Genomic DNA, 17,433 nt, shown 5'->3' on the forward strand with positions numbered 1-17,433 from the left:
TACAACGACTCGAATATAGGAAGAGTAATGAAAGCCATTATTTCCACTTGGAGATGATCAATAGATTGATGCGAGTAGCGCTTTACGAATTTGAAAGCTTAATCAATTCAACGATTTGCCAATGATTAGCCAGAACCTGGCAGGGCATGCTGGTCCCGTCTCTCTCGCCAGCTTTTAAGATCCCAGTCTAAGGTCCTCTTAACATTTCTAATCACGAGTCTTAGAAATACGTTTTTTCCTGCACTTACGGCCCTTTCAACAGCGATATTTGTTAGCCAACTGAAACGTGTTTTCTTGTTGATTTCTTTGTTTACCGACTTGCAACTTAGCGTAATTGCACTGACAATGGTATTTGCAAAACTGTCGATTGTCGTTTGCCCGGTACGGCCGCATCTAGAAAGTTACAATACACGTCAAAACACGCTAGTGTTCTGTCCCGAACAGAGCCAACATTCGTTCGAGCTTACTTCTTGTTATCGAGGAGATCCGTTTGTTTTCTTTTGACGCATCCATCCATGACGTTACTACGTAATGCATGGCGGCCCGCTCATATACAAGCTGCTTGACCTAGCGCTTGTTTCCCGCCTATATCTCTATCTCCGGGAGCGGTGACGTGCCGAGGCCTGAAGCCAATGAATATTAGAGCCCGTATAGAGTGCACCGGACCGTGAGCAGAGTTCTCAGTGTGCGCGCTTGTGGGCACCGTCGTTTCGCAGTTGTATGACCGACGAAGCGTGTCGCATTACGAGCTTCGGTTCGTAGCTCTACTGCGGCGTGCAGTGCTTCTCATTCATTATTTAACGTTGCGACGGAGCAGTCAGCACGTGGTGTAATCACGGTAACAATACCGGTACATTCAAATAAAGATACCATGCTAAACGGCGGGTAGAGAAGGCGCCAGTACAGGCTCGTTTCAACGGTTCGCGTAAGTAATTAGGTAAAAAAAAGAAAGCACCGACATCGCCGTAGTTATAAAGTGGGGAGTGTACAATCATGTGAACAAATTCGAAAATAGCTGGTAACTATATAAGCGTTCCCATACCTAGTTTGTAGGTTTATAGTTAGGACAAGGACACACGTGAGTACTCTATGCAGTAGCCACAGGCATGGCATATGTAAGGTTTGTTCGCACTCTCCTATTTTTGATATAAGAAAATCTATTAATGAATTGTGAATGTATACTGGGACGTCTTAGACAGTCAAATTTACAGGCGCTAACGAAAACTTCCGGTGTGTCGTCTCAACGAAGAACAGGTTTCTGGTTAGTTAAAAAAATGACAATAGCACCTACTTTGTTTTTCTGAAGCCGGCTCTCGAAAAGTGAATAATTATTATTCGCTATCTCCGAATTCTTCATTGTTTGTTGACTAAAGCTTCTGCGAAGTTTAAAAATAAAAGAACAATCAATACTCGCCCGGTTGCGCGCGATGCAAGTACTCAGATGCGTTGAAAAATATATGTAATGTAGACATGGAAATCTAAGGAATAGAACACAACATTTGCGATGTCTCGAATGGCTGCATTGATCGTCGTGTTCATTCCAATGAATATCTTGAAAAAATTCCAGTGAAATTGCCCTCTGGTTATACGTCACCTTGCGTGAATGACCGAATACTGCACGGAATCGTAAAGTCGACCCGACCAAGCACTCTCGCTCATTTCAAAGCATATCCCGTCTATAAATAGCATAGTGTGTTTCAGGGCAAGATCATCAAGGATGGATGGATGCTATGAGCATCCCCCTTTGAAACGAGGCGGTGGGTTGCTCCACCAAGTTATTTTTGTTATTTTGTCTTATGTTTTAACCGCCAAGAATTCCCAGCATAAGATATTCTGTACCGTTGTTGGGAACTTCGTTTTCATACGGATCCATTTTATGTAGGCTTCCTATTTTGCTGCCCCAAAATCTCCAATCGCCTTAGACTAATCTCTATTGTGGACATGTTTACTTTCCGCCAGCTATCCCTGAACGCAAGGGCTAATTAAGTTTCTGCATTTTCAGCGCTGTAGGATTTGGTGTAAGCTTACAGCAGGAATGCGTAAAGGTACCTAGAGCCTATAGATGTTTTTATAGGAAGATTGAACGTGCAATACCATTTTTAGCTCTCTCCTTCTTTTGGTCTTTCTGTTGCCCCTTTATTTCCTTATCCTCAGTGCATCGTAGCAAACCGGACGATTTTCGGTTGATCTCCCTGCATTTTCTCTCTTTGTTTTCTCACTCTCTTTGTTTTCTTACTCTCTCTCATGTCTTTGTTGTCGAGGAAAGAATAGCAATGACAGGTGTATGCACAGAGAAGTACGACCTACATCTGGCCACATTTGGGATAGAGAGAGAGAGAGAGAGAAATGGAAAGACAGGGAAGTTAACTAGATTTTGCCCAGTTTCCTACCTTACACGTGTGGAGTGGGATGGGGCAGTTTAAGAACCAGAAAGTCGACATGAGAATAGATATATCGACACTTTCCACCTCTGGTGCCAAAGTGGCACATGTCCATTCTGAAGGACTGTACAAGAATGCCGACACACACAGCGGCACTTAACGAATGGCTGAATCATGGAAAACAAAATAAATCAGAGAATCCGTTGAATAAAAATTATAGGACGCTTAAGCTTCACCTTGAAGAGGGGAACGCGATAGCATTCAAAGAGCCCAGGCTGCTTCTCACGCTTCCGCGAAACTGCAGCTTATGTAACCGTAATGTTTACCGGGAAACGCTGGAGGCAAACGCTATGCACGAAGGCGAGCTTTCCGGTGGAAACTCGGCTTCTTGAGTGGGCTGCAATGCGGCGGAGGCAAGCGCCATCTAAAGGTGTTGGAAGCATCTGGGCGCGCCTATTTATCCGGGCGCGAGCCGCCGTGCGGTAATCTCAGAGGCCATGGTTGCTCTAAGAACTTTAGGAACACTGGAAGATGGTTCTGTGTTTGAGTTTCCGCGTAACAGAATTATGTTTTCTCGCAAGTACAAATTACAATCCGACGCCATCATGTCTGTACGTTGTGTGGAAGTCGTACTTTGATTTTTCTGGCGTATGAAACGTTGAAAAATTCAATTATTTCAGTAACATCTTTGCGCTACATGGAGCGCCTACGTGGTTGGGTATGCGTGGCTAGGAAAGATTTCTGCCGAAACGGCGGTCGACGCGGGACACCAGCGGCGGATTTTCTGCGACACGGGTGCCTTATCGAAAATGCACTCCTCCAGTATGCGGTTGGTGCGGCTTTAAAATGCCCTACATGAGCCGACATTAAGTGCTCAGGCTTCACCCAGGAATTTGTTTTTCATTACGCCACAACGGAAATGCGCTTACTGGTATTACCTTATCGGTGAGCACGCAGGCTTTATATAAGCCCGTTTGCTGGTACTTTCACTCGGCTTACATGTAACCTTCGCAGATATATCTAGAAACATACTAGTCGTGATACCGGCCCACCCAGCATTAGACTACAGCGAGCGGCAGCAACCACGCGAAACGCGGGAAGGTAAGCAAAGAAAGCACCACTTTAATATTATAAGAACCGTGACAAGTATGAAAAATCCAGAAAGGACTGAGATAAAGGGGCGAACGAGGTCCACATATAGACGTAGACACAGTGAAGGATACATGGACAAAGAGCGAGGGCAAGTTACACCACACATTATTGCCGTGCGACTGGCCGCTCGAGTCTCTGAGTGCATTTGCGGGCTGCTTTCACGCTGGGCAAAACACTTTTATGTAGCACGTATTGAGCAACAAAAAGCTGTATGGAGAATTTTGCATGTTGCTCTACAATTATTTTATTGACACTTTTCATGTAATTATAATACTTGAGGAGTTGGATAATTAATTAATGCTAATTACGTAATTAGGCGGAATGGAAACATACTCCGAGCATCGCCAAGCGACGGCAAACAACATTACCTTGGTTCTGTCCAGCTGCAAGGCATCTGCATATTTTTAAACCTTCGTGCATGATAGCAAATCCTGTATATATGAAGTTCTCACTGATAAACATGCACTGAGTTGCGAACGCGTACACGAGGTCGCAATGTGGTCCAACATACAAATGAAAATATATATATATATATACTGCTAACATAAACTTACCTGATTGATCTTCTCGTCCCCTGGCCTCTTGCGCGCAGCGAGGGCGGCCCGAGAGGAGCGACGTGGTCCCGTCTTCACTCGTGCGCCGCCGGAGCGGGTGGAGTTCCTCAACTCGTCTCAAGCAGTGGTGCCGTGCGAGGCCCAGGGCGTGCCTGGTCCCGAGGTCTGGTGGTGGCGCGTCGGCTCCGAGGGTCCCGCACCAGACATACCTGGCCTGCGTCACGTGCGAGCGCACGACGGAGCGCTCGTGTTCTCGCCTTTCCGGGCCGAGGATTTCCGGCAGGATATACACGCCGCGGTCTACCGCTGTGGCGCCCGCAACTCCGTCGGCTCCGTCGTCAGCGGAGACGTCCACGTTAGGGCTGGTGAGTTCATCTTCCATGCTCGAAGCACTCTGAGCAATTACGAAGCCAGTCGAGACGGTGTGCGCACTAATTTAGCAACAGGCGATACGCCATGGATATACGCGCATCTGTTGAATAGCTGAAGTGCTTGGCGGTTGTGACCTGCGCAGCATGCGAACAGGCGGTTAGCATGCGATAAGATGAAGACAGATATTGTGACAAACGATACTGTTCGTTCACAAATACTTTTTTTTATCGTTCTCCTTGATAAGAAACCATTTGGGCTGCAATCGAGAAGGCGTACTCTGTGCAATGCCGTCAGCGGTATCCCCTGATTCCACCTGTTTCGAGCTGCGAACATGCCGGCTCGCATTAGCCGCACGTTTATGTCTGTGTTCAGCTGCGTTTTACGGACACAGAATTGTGTACGGCCTCCATCGAGGAAAATCCAGCAGTAGAGGCAGCCCCGTAACCTTTTTGATGCAAGTGCGAGTGAGCTTAGGGCGTACTTCTCCGTATCGTTAGTCTCCTGGCACTTCCATGGCTCTGATCGAGCGGCGCTTTCTTCTTTGTGCTAAAGAAACAAGAACTGAAATGTTGCAATGCGTATAAAACTTGAGTTCCATCGCCCGCATGATGGCATTGAATGATTGTTTGAATTATGTGAAGTAATATGACTGTACAGAATGAGAACTTCTGTTTAAAGTGCGTGATAGCTTATACTTCAGGTACCATCAACGTATCTTGAAACGAAAACAACAACAAGACCACGAAACAAATTAGCACGTTTGTTATGAGCAATTTCATGAAAGAAAGACTTGCAACCGGGACTTCTAGTCATTTCTGGCTATATCGAGTTTAAAGATATATGATAATTTACACCATTGCGGTTTGTCCTCGGCCTTCGATTCATGTGTAAAGCTGCACTCTAATATAAGGATTACCTCCTCGGCTTCCATTATTTAAAGCCAATCTCTACGTGTCGTTCCGGTGGCTCCTGCTCGCACTCACAGGCATGCAGGCACTGCATACGAACTCACCTAGCTCGTTATGGACTTCAAAGCCCGGCGAGCGGTGTCGCCATGCGCCGTTTTCCCAAATAAAATCCCGTTTCCACTCCACGAAAGCGGTTTTGAGCTCCCTAACTCTAAACCTGCGCCGAAGCTTAACCGGCGCCGACGCTGTTGTTTGCATTGAAGACCCACACTGGCCGGGGAACCCACGAGCATAACTTTAAGCTTGCTTGAACGTTCACTAGCTCGAGCCCAGATCATTCGTCGGGCAAAAAATTCAACCGGATATTCTGTTCCAACGTTAATGCGGACTGCTGTGAAATCACCTGCACTCAAATTGCTTGCAATTATCGCGGCTCACAGCGCTTGGATGCCTGTTTCCGTAATCGCACTACACTTTTAGTATGAATAAGCTTATTCAACTGCTGCATGTAAATACTGGTAGCAAACTTAAATAAACCGATGTCTGTATTACCGCATTTAAAGTGAGAATATTATTCTTATATCGTAAATTAAATCAAATTAAGCTGTTATTCATGAATACTAGGTAAATCAATAAAATGTACTACAGGAAATATAAACATAACATTTCTTTGCCTACGCGAAAGCACCATCGAAGCACGCAGTACTAAGAGAATAAATCACGCGATAAAACTTATCAGGAACTTCATATCTGTTTCTGTACGCGTCTCACGCTATGCACGCAGTAGTTGTGCGATACGACAAGCGCCCTCAAACACAATGCACACCGGCACTTTTCAGGCCTGAAAAACCGCAAGTTATCTATCCGGTACATATTACTCGGTACGTTTAGATGATTTGTCGGGTGCGCGAATTTTGCATAACAAAAAATTTTCAATATTGACATTAGTATTAAGCCTATCACTCAAGGTGTGTTCTTTCTATTGACACATTTACACTTAAAATTCAGGCTATTTTGGTAAAGGCTCCAAAATTCCTTAATATAAAATTTCAATATTTAGCCCCGATTTTCTAAGGCCAAACATATGTAGAAAACGTTAATGTTCTGTACTTCATACCTATGGTTAGTTCTGAAGGAAAAGGAAACTTTCGAGCGCCATAATCCAATGTACACACATGCAAATGCATCTAGTTTCTTTGGCTCGATAATTAAAATAGGGAACATTGACTGCTTCAGGAAGTAAACACAGATTCAAACAGTTTGAAGAACTCTTCTGAACAGTGCCAAAACGCTGTGCAGAAGAGTTGTTTTATTCTTTAATGCTGTAACGCTTGCCGATGAAGACCGGCTTCACATTTCAGGCGCTTTAAAACGATAAACAAATACAAACTTCCAAAGTACGGAAATACAAATTGGTATGTTAAAGTTTATGCCTCATAAGTCTTCTGAAGAAGGACTACACAATTTATTTTATCTATTTCTTTTTTCTACGCTGCCTAATCTATTTGTACCCAACCCTTAGCACGTGAGCATAAATTATGCTCCTACTACACTGCGTAGCAGTGTGAAACGAGCGAACGTGCTCTGTGCTTCGCGCGCCCTCTGCGCTCCTTTCCGGATAAATTATCGCCCGGTGTTTCTATTTCCGACGCGAAAGCAAGGCTATTTTTCAAACGACCGGGCGCTATGCTTCGTGGGGTAGTTAGGACAGCAAGTGACGCTGGTGCTTCCGCAGTTGGCGATCGTTACTCGGCAACAAACTGGGCTGTTGCCACTTTCCTTTGAAGTGCAAATCGGCTGACAAAAATCAAGTTAACCTTTTTCTTTACTTTTTATTTTGCCACAAGGTGAGCTGATGTAGTTCTAGCTGCGCCGGCACTCATCTGGGAATCTCGACTTTTATTTTTTTTATTTTTTTTGTCTCTCAATTCCGCTCGTTTAAGTGCTTAGGAACGTTCAGGCAGGAACAATGCGGGGTCTGCGAAAGCGGGCCACTTCTGCCTTCTTGGGTCCTTCAACGAAGCAAACGCCTTCTGTTAAAACATCACATTGCGCATGCGCGTCACTTTATCCTCGTGTGCCTGCCCACACGCCCACTTCTTGCCCGCCTGCGGTCGGAATGGCGATGATAGCAGGTGAGTGGTGTCGGTATCTGACAATGCACTGCACACTCAGGCGACCGAAGAGGACAGTGCTCTCCAAGGGCCTCCTACGGGCCAAGGCCCGTAGGCGGTGAAATAGCATCGCGCAGACTCTGTACAAACCACTTCTACAGCCTGGCTGGACGTGTGGGGTGTGAGTGCTTAGGACAGGGGGCAGGACTATGACTAGTACTATAGGTCTGTTCCCTGCGATAAAACTAAGAGATGCTATTCAGGCGCTCAACAAGCCTAATAAAGTCATTAAGGAATTGCGCAAGCGCCATCGACGATAAAAGAGATAGAAAGGGGGGGGGGGACAGTGAGGTTAACCAGATGCGAGTTTGCGACTCGCTACCCTCAACTGGGGTGAGAGAAATTGAGGATGGAAAGAGCACAAAGAAAGAGAGGAAGGGGGAAAAAGACCATAAGCGCCTTCGCATTAGTGGCTTTCACAAGCTGATCACAGCACGGTCGTAAGAGGTGCAGTAGAGCTTGCACGGCCTTCTATTGCTATTGTGATAAGTTTTGTCGATGTTGCATAAGTATTTAGCCTGACACAAATTGAGACGTCAATGGAGATTTTCAATGTTAATGAATACCCGGATGCTACTAGAAAGCCAATAAGGGAAACCATTAAAGGAATGATGCGCTTGAGTAGGCATAGTTCCTTCTTTATATATATTTTTTAATTATACTGTCAGTCCCATTTACAATGGGTTTGTTCCATTGCTAACTTCAGCATGGCACAGCGCCGTTAACCAGTGCATCTGTTGCAGTGCCGGAGCCCTCTACTGCAGCCGCCAAAAGGGGCTGGGAAAAGGAGGCATGATAGATAGAGAGCTGTCCTAATTGAGCCCTCCAGCACAGCATCTAAACTTTCAGAAGCCCTCAAAACTCTCTTGTCTCAGCACCTACCGGCAGGTCCGACTGTTTCTCTTGCATGCACTAACCTGTTACGATGTTACGAACGCACGTCTACAACACAGCTGTGCGTTACCTTCGTATTGTCTCTCATTGCTAATTTTTCACAACTTCCGCAAGAGCCCTGGTTGCCTAATTAAATTTGACGATATATGTTTACCGTTGCAAATGCCCTACGTAAAATTCCTACAATTGCGCAAACTGCGTTCGCATCGAACGCAGAAAGTTAAAAAAGAGCCTATCAACTGGAATCCATGGTTGATTCGAATGCCCAAGGCTTTTGACATTACTCCCTCCCTTCGGAACTGCTATTGCACGTTTAGACTGGACGCTTGAAAGCACGCGAAACCGAAGCAAGTGCGCCCACTGCACTTCTCACAATATGTGCGCAACTTTCTTGCTCGGTGAAAGGAACTCGCGCTCTGACCATTTTTCCGGTCCAGCGCTCGGCAACAGCATTATGCAGCGCCGCCAGACCACGAAACAACACGCTCCGCTTCCTTGCGCTAAGCGAGAAGAAAGCCCGCGCACGAAACAGCCACGATTAGTTGTTCACACTTGAGAGCTCAAATTTATAGTCCGCTGGCAGGAGCCAAGTGCCGTCGGGCGCTAAGGGCTCCAAAGCGCTTGCACCAGGGCCAGTCGGGAAAATGCCAGACCGAAGCGAGGGTAGGGAAGACGTAGAATGGAGCCGCTGCTGGCGACAAGCTAAGTTATAGGGAGAAGATAACGGGTAAAGTTGTTCTGGGATGGCGCGGCAGCCTGGTGCTGAAAAATGTCTTCGCTTTCCCCTCTAGCCGCTGGGTTAGCTTTTTTTTTTGTTTTTGAAAGCCACGTCGCGAAATGCTCGGATGAAGCTGACGTGGTGGCAGGTGCGCTTTCACAACGACAGCTCCTTGGCGCGTAAGTAGAATGTAGTGCACATGCTCGACGTTTCTCTCTCTCACTCTCTCTCTCTCTTTCTTTTTTTTCAGGGGGGGTTGGCTTGGGGGGGGGGGGCGCGAGTTTCTGCGTTCAAGCCGCGGGGGTGCGGATAGTTGGGCTGATGATCTAGTCCGACACAACACTCTCCTGCAGTTTGGCGAGCCACGCACCCTACCCCTGCGTAAGGTAGATTTGAGCCGCGAGTCAAACAGCGTGGGCAGTTCGCGGTGAGATCTTCCACGTTCGCGTAATTAAAAAGGAAAAAAGAGTGAGAAACGAAAAGAACCCCCTCAAGCTTATATAAAAAGAGATAGCCCTTCATACGGATCTGGCAGGAAAGGCTCTGCACTTTGGATGGTGCACCAGTTTGATCAAATTGTTTCTCCTTCCACTCGAAGAAACTGTCGCTATTCTGCTTTTCGTCGTGGTACAGCAACAACTTTTTCTTTTTTTTGGTGCGTGGAGCACACTACAAGCGAAGCTCTTGCTAACGCTGCAGGCCGAGCAATAATAAGGCCGAGAAATGGGGAAATGCACAAACTCTAGTAGCCTGAGCCTTGTCTTGTTGCTATTTGCTCCAATTCTTTCTTACTGCACCTTTTTAAGTGGGCGAAGGGTAAGACATTCTAGCACTTGACAAAGGGATATTTATTTGCGCATAGATGCATGCACTCAACATTTCTAGGGGAATCGGGCTTTCAGAAACCTTCTTTAATTTACACGTTGCCCAACATGTACTGAAACCATTCCTTAACAAAATACTTAGCATAATTAGGAGTTTCGCTGCGGAAAAAGAAACAATTTCTGAAAAGTAGTTCTAATTATTCTTAGGCGTAATGAGTATGCTTCAATACGCTCGAGCTGCAAAGGCTCTGCGGAAGCTACACTGCTCCGAATGCATGAACCCTGTAACATGCTGGCAATTCAAAGAATAAAAGCCAGGCAGCGACTGGTTTCCATTGTGGGTTCTAGGCAACATGCTGGTCTGTGTAATTGTTCGATGCTACCGTACCAATTTTACGTATTCGCTCACCATCGTAACGGTGGCAATTCATATTAGTTTTAGTTTTTTTGCAGTACTTGCAGTTTATTGCAGTCTTGCATAAACAAAGATGACATGTCGCAATTCAATGTATGTCAGTGCTAACTACGCAAGATATATAGAGTTTAACTAAAAAAAGGAAAATTAGCATGAGAAAATACTGAGCAATTTCTGTCATCGTGTTTGCTAAGCAGCAAAACAACTTAGATGCGAGTTCTTAAAATGGTAGTTTAGCTCTTGAGTCATTTAAGCCTCCGCTGTTGCACAACCTTTCTTCTTTGTGCATGTCTAAACAGAGATTTGGAAATACACTATCAGATAAGTTTGGTCAGTGTTCTCGATAATATTTTGCGTTGACTGAATTTGATGTCGCGTGTGAAGCAGTAAGCAAACACTTCTAGGCAAGATGCTATCTTAAATTCTTTCAAATACGCAATACGCGAGCAATTTGCTAAAGCAGTAAATATTGGCTGGATCGTGTTCGAGCTTCGGCTAGCGCTTTTTTCGCTTCTTTTTTACCTTTGCTGAACTTTACAAAAATGTAACATACTACAACGAATGTCTGAATAATTTATTTCCCAGGACTTAGGCAAGAACCGAGTCATCACGCAATGGTAATTAGGTTTGAATATATCATTCCGTGGCCTTTTTCATACTATGCTTGCGAGCGAACTGTTAACCCCGGTATTTCACAAGCGCGAGGCAATTGAATTTAAAGTGGCGCGCGGCGGCCGCGCTTTATTAAAAGCGGCTTTCCTTAAGAAAAAAAAAAGCAAGCGCTTGCGCTGAGAACCTCGGCAAACGATGTTAGGAAGCGTTCAGCACTGCCGGCAATAAGCGTAATGAGCTCCGTGTGCAAGGGTTGCCTTCCGAGAGCAAAGATAAGAACTCCTTATTAGAGGCACGTAGCTATGACCGTGCGCGCTTTGGTCCCTAAGGCACGGAAGTTACTATACCGCTACCACAGGCAATGTACACGGATGTTGTTGCAAGGAAGTTGTTACCTGAATTTTCTACTCAGCGTTTTTCCTTTGAGAATCCAAACCACCAATTCATTAAAAACTTGGAGCGTACGCGCTAGTTTATGCCTAAGGCGTATAGAATTCTCGCGTGCGGGCCTAAACTACGAATTTCCGAGCTTTCTTTAAAAAAGAAAGAAAAAGAAGTAGGTTCCTGATGTCATTAAGGACAGGCTTTGACAAAGCGCGTACTAATTATTAAATATTATGAAGGAAGGCTAGTTTCGTTTTGAGCTCGAAAAGTGTTTAATTATCTCTCGATGTTTCCTTTACATTGTATTTTTTTTTAAATTTCTAGCACCTTTCAGCGTTGCCGACATTAATGCGTTTGAAAGACTTTGGTGGCGTAGTGCGACCTGCGCAGTTTTGGTGTAATGCTTTTGTTTTCGAAACAGCTGCACATAGTATCGTAACTTTAGGTGCGACAACAGTTTGCCATACATAGCTTTAGCCCTTATTAAACTATCGTGCTCGGTTTAAGGCAGCAAGCACAAGGTTAGCTTATCCACCTAGCTTGCTCATCTTTCACACGTTACAACACAGGTATTATAAACCGTATAGGTACCGTTGCAGTCTTTGATATTGGGACCCACGCAATCTCTAACGCATTCACTATATCTAAAAAAAACATTGAATTGATACGGAAACTGAGTGACAGTGCTGCAATCAAGTAGCAATGACAACATACTCCAACAACAACCACCTCTTAGTAACACCATGTTATCTCAGAATTTCGAGAGAGTCTTGGCTGTGTGTGCTCGTCATCTACGGATGAAAATAAATGAAAAAAAATCACGGCCTTGAAAATTCTGAGGGCATAGGTAACAACTTCGAGGTCTTTAGAAGTGCCCAGCATAGCCAGGGGCCGCTATTTGTGTATTGAAAGACACGAAGGGAACCGCAGTGCACCGCAAGCGTGCGCATTGCCGCCCATGGTATGGTTAAAAAACAGCGACTCATTTGTTTTATGCAGCCGCACTCGTCGCATTTCCCGTCCAGATTCTGTGATTGTCATTGCTGCTGAGACTTCTTTTTTGTTGTTGTTCTTGATGTTATTGTTACTGACGCATGATGGTTTTTTGTTACTATCCATTCTGAGGTTTTCTATCTTTTTCGTTCATTTATCATGTTCTGCCTAGGAGTTCTAGCATTCAGTTGTGTGCCAATGACTTAACAGAATTAACCTACTATATTAGGTTTGTTTTTGGCCAGTCTCGTAAAGCGACATATTGGTATTGTTACTGCTTCCGCGAAAAAAAAAAGCTGCCTTTATGACTTTGGCGTCTTTTCGACACTACATAGTTTTATGCTCAGAGGCGCCCAGATGCTTAGATATTTGACTATATTGAGATAAGTGCAACAAAATTTGCATGGCTAAACTTATTTTAGTGCATGTGTCATAAGAGCAGGGTGGCTTCTATGGAAAAAGTTATGGTTATTCGTATTGCTCAAGGGGCATTCTTATTAGTTAATGCAAGTTACCAGGTACTTTTCCCTTTATTATGTGGGGTTAAAACTGTGTTGATCAAGAAATCTTGACGTAAGATTTCTTCGCAATTTCTTTCAAATATTCCTTATCGTTCTGACAGAGGTATTGCCTGTTAGGAACCTTGCGCCTTTTCATTACGGGTTAGTTGGAAGTATCGTAGTTGAGGATATTACATGTATTTTTTCTGCGATTAAGAATGATTATTGCAAAAGCAGCTCCTGGCATTACTTCCTGTCGTGTATAAAATACGGAATCTATAACGGCGGTACTGCGATAGGCGGAATTTAAAACTCCATTTCGCGCGCATTTTAATGCTGTTGGCAAATTCATTCAAAAGCAATGAATTACTGCAAACAACCTATGTTCAACAGAGACATTTTAATTAATAATTTTACAAAAGCGGTTCAACGATCTCACATGTGCTGTGTAGTACAATGCGGCTTTTCTGCCACTGCTATCGCTATGAGTAGCTAATTGTACAAACATCTCGTGCCTTGATTTGCAAAAAAAAAAAATGTTTTTTTTTCTCGCTGTCTGCTGTTTTGTGCAATTACTGGAGCAACAACGACCTGCATAATTTTTAATGCAGTAGTTACAAGAAAGACCTCGCAGTCTCATAAAAGATCCACCAGTACGGTTCCATTGTCCTCGCGATGTTCAATCCTCTACCCATGTAATTTCCTTCTAGTCGTTGCCTCGCCCCACGAAATTAGCTCAAGTGCACCTTTTATTTCTTCATTATCGTTCTTTCCACTCATCATTGCCCATTGACATTGAATAATAAATGAGGCTGCTGCAGAGCGCACTTCATTCATTCCTGCCCAATACAATGGCCTAAAACGCCAACAAAAAGGAAGTTAACAGCAAGCGACCTTGGGGGACAGAACGGGAAACGAGGAAACAGGCACCGATCAGCTGATGCACGATGTGTGCCAATTATACACCCTGAAGACAAAGCCGCGGACCTCACTTATGTGTTTCTAGCTTAGTTAAGGCGGGGCAGGCTGACGGGACCATAATTTTCGACCCTATTCAAACATGCCCTTGCAAAAAAACGCGCAATATACACGCTCTTAGGTTCGCTACACCAATTCGTCGTCGGTGTCTTTATTATTAAAATACCAGTTACAGCATTCAAAAGAAGCTCATACACTAAACGCGTTCGTAATAGCGAGTTCCAGCCATTCCGGTTGCTGGACATAAAGCTAGCGAAGGCAGCCTGCCACTGGCGATGACTTACTTCTTTTTTTAATTAAGAAGAATTAGGAATCGAGCCCTAGGTATTAGGAGGTGGAGAGTAGGGGAGTAGTTCGTGTTTTCTTCCATGCTATAATTTGTGCCCAGCGTCTTGTCGCCGCCGATTAAAGGAGTATTTTGACCAAGACATTACTCAGCTGCGGCGGACTTCACCATCGGCGCGATAGTCACTTTGTGGTTGAACTAATGTTGACTAACCACTTTTTATCTTAAAACCGGTGATGTGCCAGTGTGCGATGCCTATCCATATTATAGAAGTCCTGTGCTTGACATCTCTTTCGAGAAACTGAATTCAAAATCTGCACTGAGATAAATCGCAGTTTTGCTTACCAGTTCTCCGCATTTGATTTTTACCAATTTTACCGAAAACTCGAAAAGTACGCACCGTGGGGTTGCTAACCGGACACTCAGCTAGCTGGCCTTGTTGCCTTTCCCATCTTTGCTTTCTGTCTCTTTCTCTCGGCATTCAAATTTCGCAGCAATTTATTTAGTACAATTACGGCTGGCATTTATAAAGTTCAATGCTCGCCCCACGTAAACTTTTTGAATGAGGTCAAACTTCTTTTTTCCTAAATTGTTTCCTTTCATTTTGCTTCTGTAAGAGAAAGAACGAGGGAGGGGAGGAGGGTGAGTTTCGGGGAGCTGTTGATCTTAAATAAATCACGTGAAATGTAAATATGGCTTGCAGCGCGTGGGCGAATTTTCTATTGATACTAACCTATCATACTGCTGCCAAACTTACGCTTCCCCGAAATACAACAGTTATTCTTGAAATTTTTGTCTGAAGCGCCAGGTGCTAAGATGATTAGGTGTGAAGTGAGCGAATGTTGTGCGGGATGACAGTTCGACGGCAGATGCGACGGCAGTCACCACCACGTCATTGACAAGTCCAAACGCCACGGCAAGCCGACAGAGGCTTAACCGGTCCGGGACGTGGAATGGCACCAGATCTGGACGCAAGCAGTTCAGACGCGCCGAAGTCTGCAGTACTGCTGCTTGGCATGTTACGAGCCCAGCAGCACTATGAGGTCTCATTGCTGCTGCCAGAGTCGCTGCGCCTACGCTGTGCCAGCGGACTGAATCTCATATAGGGGCCGCTGCGGTCACCTGAGCTCGTGCAGTTTCGCCATCACTGGACCGTAACTGTATATCACAAGCCATCACCCTGTCTGCTACTATAGTAATCGTTCTTTGCTAGCCTTTCCCTTCACATTTCGAGCGATACCGTATCTAGACATCCCATGAACTATAAATGCCTTCTTTTGCTGGGTTATCAACGTGTGCATGGGCGCTATAACGTAAAGCTATTCCGAACTTTTCTATTCCAATTCTGCAATCAGCGCTCCACGATTGGTCAAAAAGAATTTTCGAGCCACTTCCCTGCGCCTGTCTGTCACGCGACGTCACGAAAACCTTCGAAAACTCCCCATGTTATATAATATGTGAACACTGATTATGCATGGTGAGCCCGAACGAAAGAAATTTAATATTTTCAGACTCGACGTCTTTTTCGTCATTAGCAAAAAAGGCGTCATTCGGCCTATTGCTATTCGACAAACGTTTTCGGGCTACGCCCCCTTCGCCTGTCTGTGACGCCACGTCACAAAACCACGAGAACTCACTGCGTCAAAGTGACATGCACGCGTTAAAGGCGCATTAAAATGCCAAGCAAAACTGAACTTTTTTTTTTCCGAACAGCCGGAGACTGCCCCGTTCCGAAGGGAAGAGAATATGCCTCTGCGCCGATCGCTGTGACACTGGCTATTCGGAGATGCCGGCGAGCATCGATTTATTTCCGTATAATAAAAGAATTTGCGTGGTAGTATAGCGTTATCGAGACCTTTTGGCAAGAACACGACGCCCCTCTGCCAATTCTTCTTTGCCGAGGATCCATTTTAGCGGCATTTTAACCTTCTGTTGCGCACCGCCGCGATTTTCGACCAGCCACAGCAAGTTACATAAGGAAAAGCGCACCAATGGCAGACGCCGGCAGCATCCTCCTCATCCGGTTGGCTGCTTTCACTGTGCTGGCTAGGCCTCATCCAAACTCTCTCTGGTTCAGCGTGCTCCACGCCTCTTCTCAGCCAGTTAGATAAGAAAAACTGCTCAAAATAGGCAATTCTATCCGCTTTGAAAGCAAAAGAAAGTGACATTCTACAAACGAGAAGCACGTTTGATGGGGCCTTTCAAAAACGTAGCGGGTTACTACCCGATGCTTGCGTCGCTGGTTACGTAAATTTGACATCCGGAGATTGAAATAAACACAGATTGGAATCGTTTTAGTTTATAGGGCCCCATAGTGTCCATTTATTACTAAGTGTGCTCACTCTGTGTTCAGTTTGCGGAGTGGTTCAATGTGTTTTCATGCACGGGAACGGCGGTCACCTTTTAAAGCTACACCCAGGCTTTATCAAAACGCAACAAAACCTCACTCAAAAATATCATCAGTGTTCCATTCCTGCTATACTAGCGCCCTAGGGAACTTTGTAATCAGAGCCCGTGTTCACAAATAACGTTTACGCTGGAATTTTCCGTTAAAAAAAAAAATACAGGCCAATCCTGATGCAGGGCATCAGATTAGAGAAGGCGGCTTGCCAACGGCAAAAAGCACTTACGAACGATAAGCTTTCTGAATGGCCGAATTCACAAAGCTTTCCGTGGGTAAGTGCTTTTTTACCAATGGTTAGCTGCTTGCGCTAATATGTGCAGCGTCAGGACTAGCTGTATTTTTTTACGAACAGTTTTAGTCTAAGAGCTATTTGTGAACATGGGTCAGGTCAGGTCAGAACCCCCCCCCCCCCCCCCCCCACACCCACAACTTAGACAATACCATTTCTTTTTCTTTTGATGGTCGATTTAGTGGGTGAACCTTCGCGAATAGCTAAGCACTAGGGCACGGGATTGAATCCCGGCCACAGCGGCCGCGTTTCGATGGGGACAAAATGCAAGAACGCCCATGTACTTAGATTTAGGTGCACAGTGAAGAACTCCAGGCGGTCAAAATTTGCGGAGTCTTCCTCTACAGCGTGCCTCATAATCAGATCGTGGCTTTGGCACCTAAAAAACACATAATCTAATCTAACCTTCACGGAGACGCGGTGCACTTATCAACGTCTCAAGACGTATGCCGTTTACATTTCGTATAAGTACACGGCAACAGAATAACGCAGCGAAACTTCACGCGTAAGGAACGCATGAAATTTGAGAAAGACGTTGCTTTGAATTTCGATCCCGAAAGATCTTATGTATTCACTCGATTCGTCAGATTCAAAT

At 45.0% G+C, this 17,433-nt stretch overlaps 1 protein-coding gene across 1 annotated transcript in view; it reads left to right on the top strand.

Annotated features, from left to right (window-relative positions):
* LOC142579588 (cell adhesion molecule Dscam1-like) overlaps positions 1-17,433 on the top strand; it is a 155,786-nt gene that overhangs the window by 72,816 nt on the left and 65,537 nt on the right. Inside the window, exon 2 of the mRNA XM_075689959.1 lies at positions 4,126-4,452. Within this exon, the coding sequence (XP_075546074.1) occupies positions 4,126-4,452 (327 nt within the window). The remainder of the gene's footprint in view (positions 1-4,125; positions 4,453-17,433) is intronic.

This window comes from Dermacentor variabilis, chromosome 4, assembly GCF_050947875.1.
Source record: "Dermacentor variabilis isolate Ectoservices chromosome 4, ASM5094787v1, whole genome shotgun sequence".
NCBI classification, from domain to species: Eukaryota; Metazoa; Arthropoda; class Arachnida; order Ixodida; family Ixodidae; genus Dermacentor; species Dermacentor variabilis.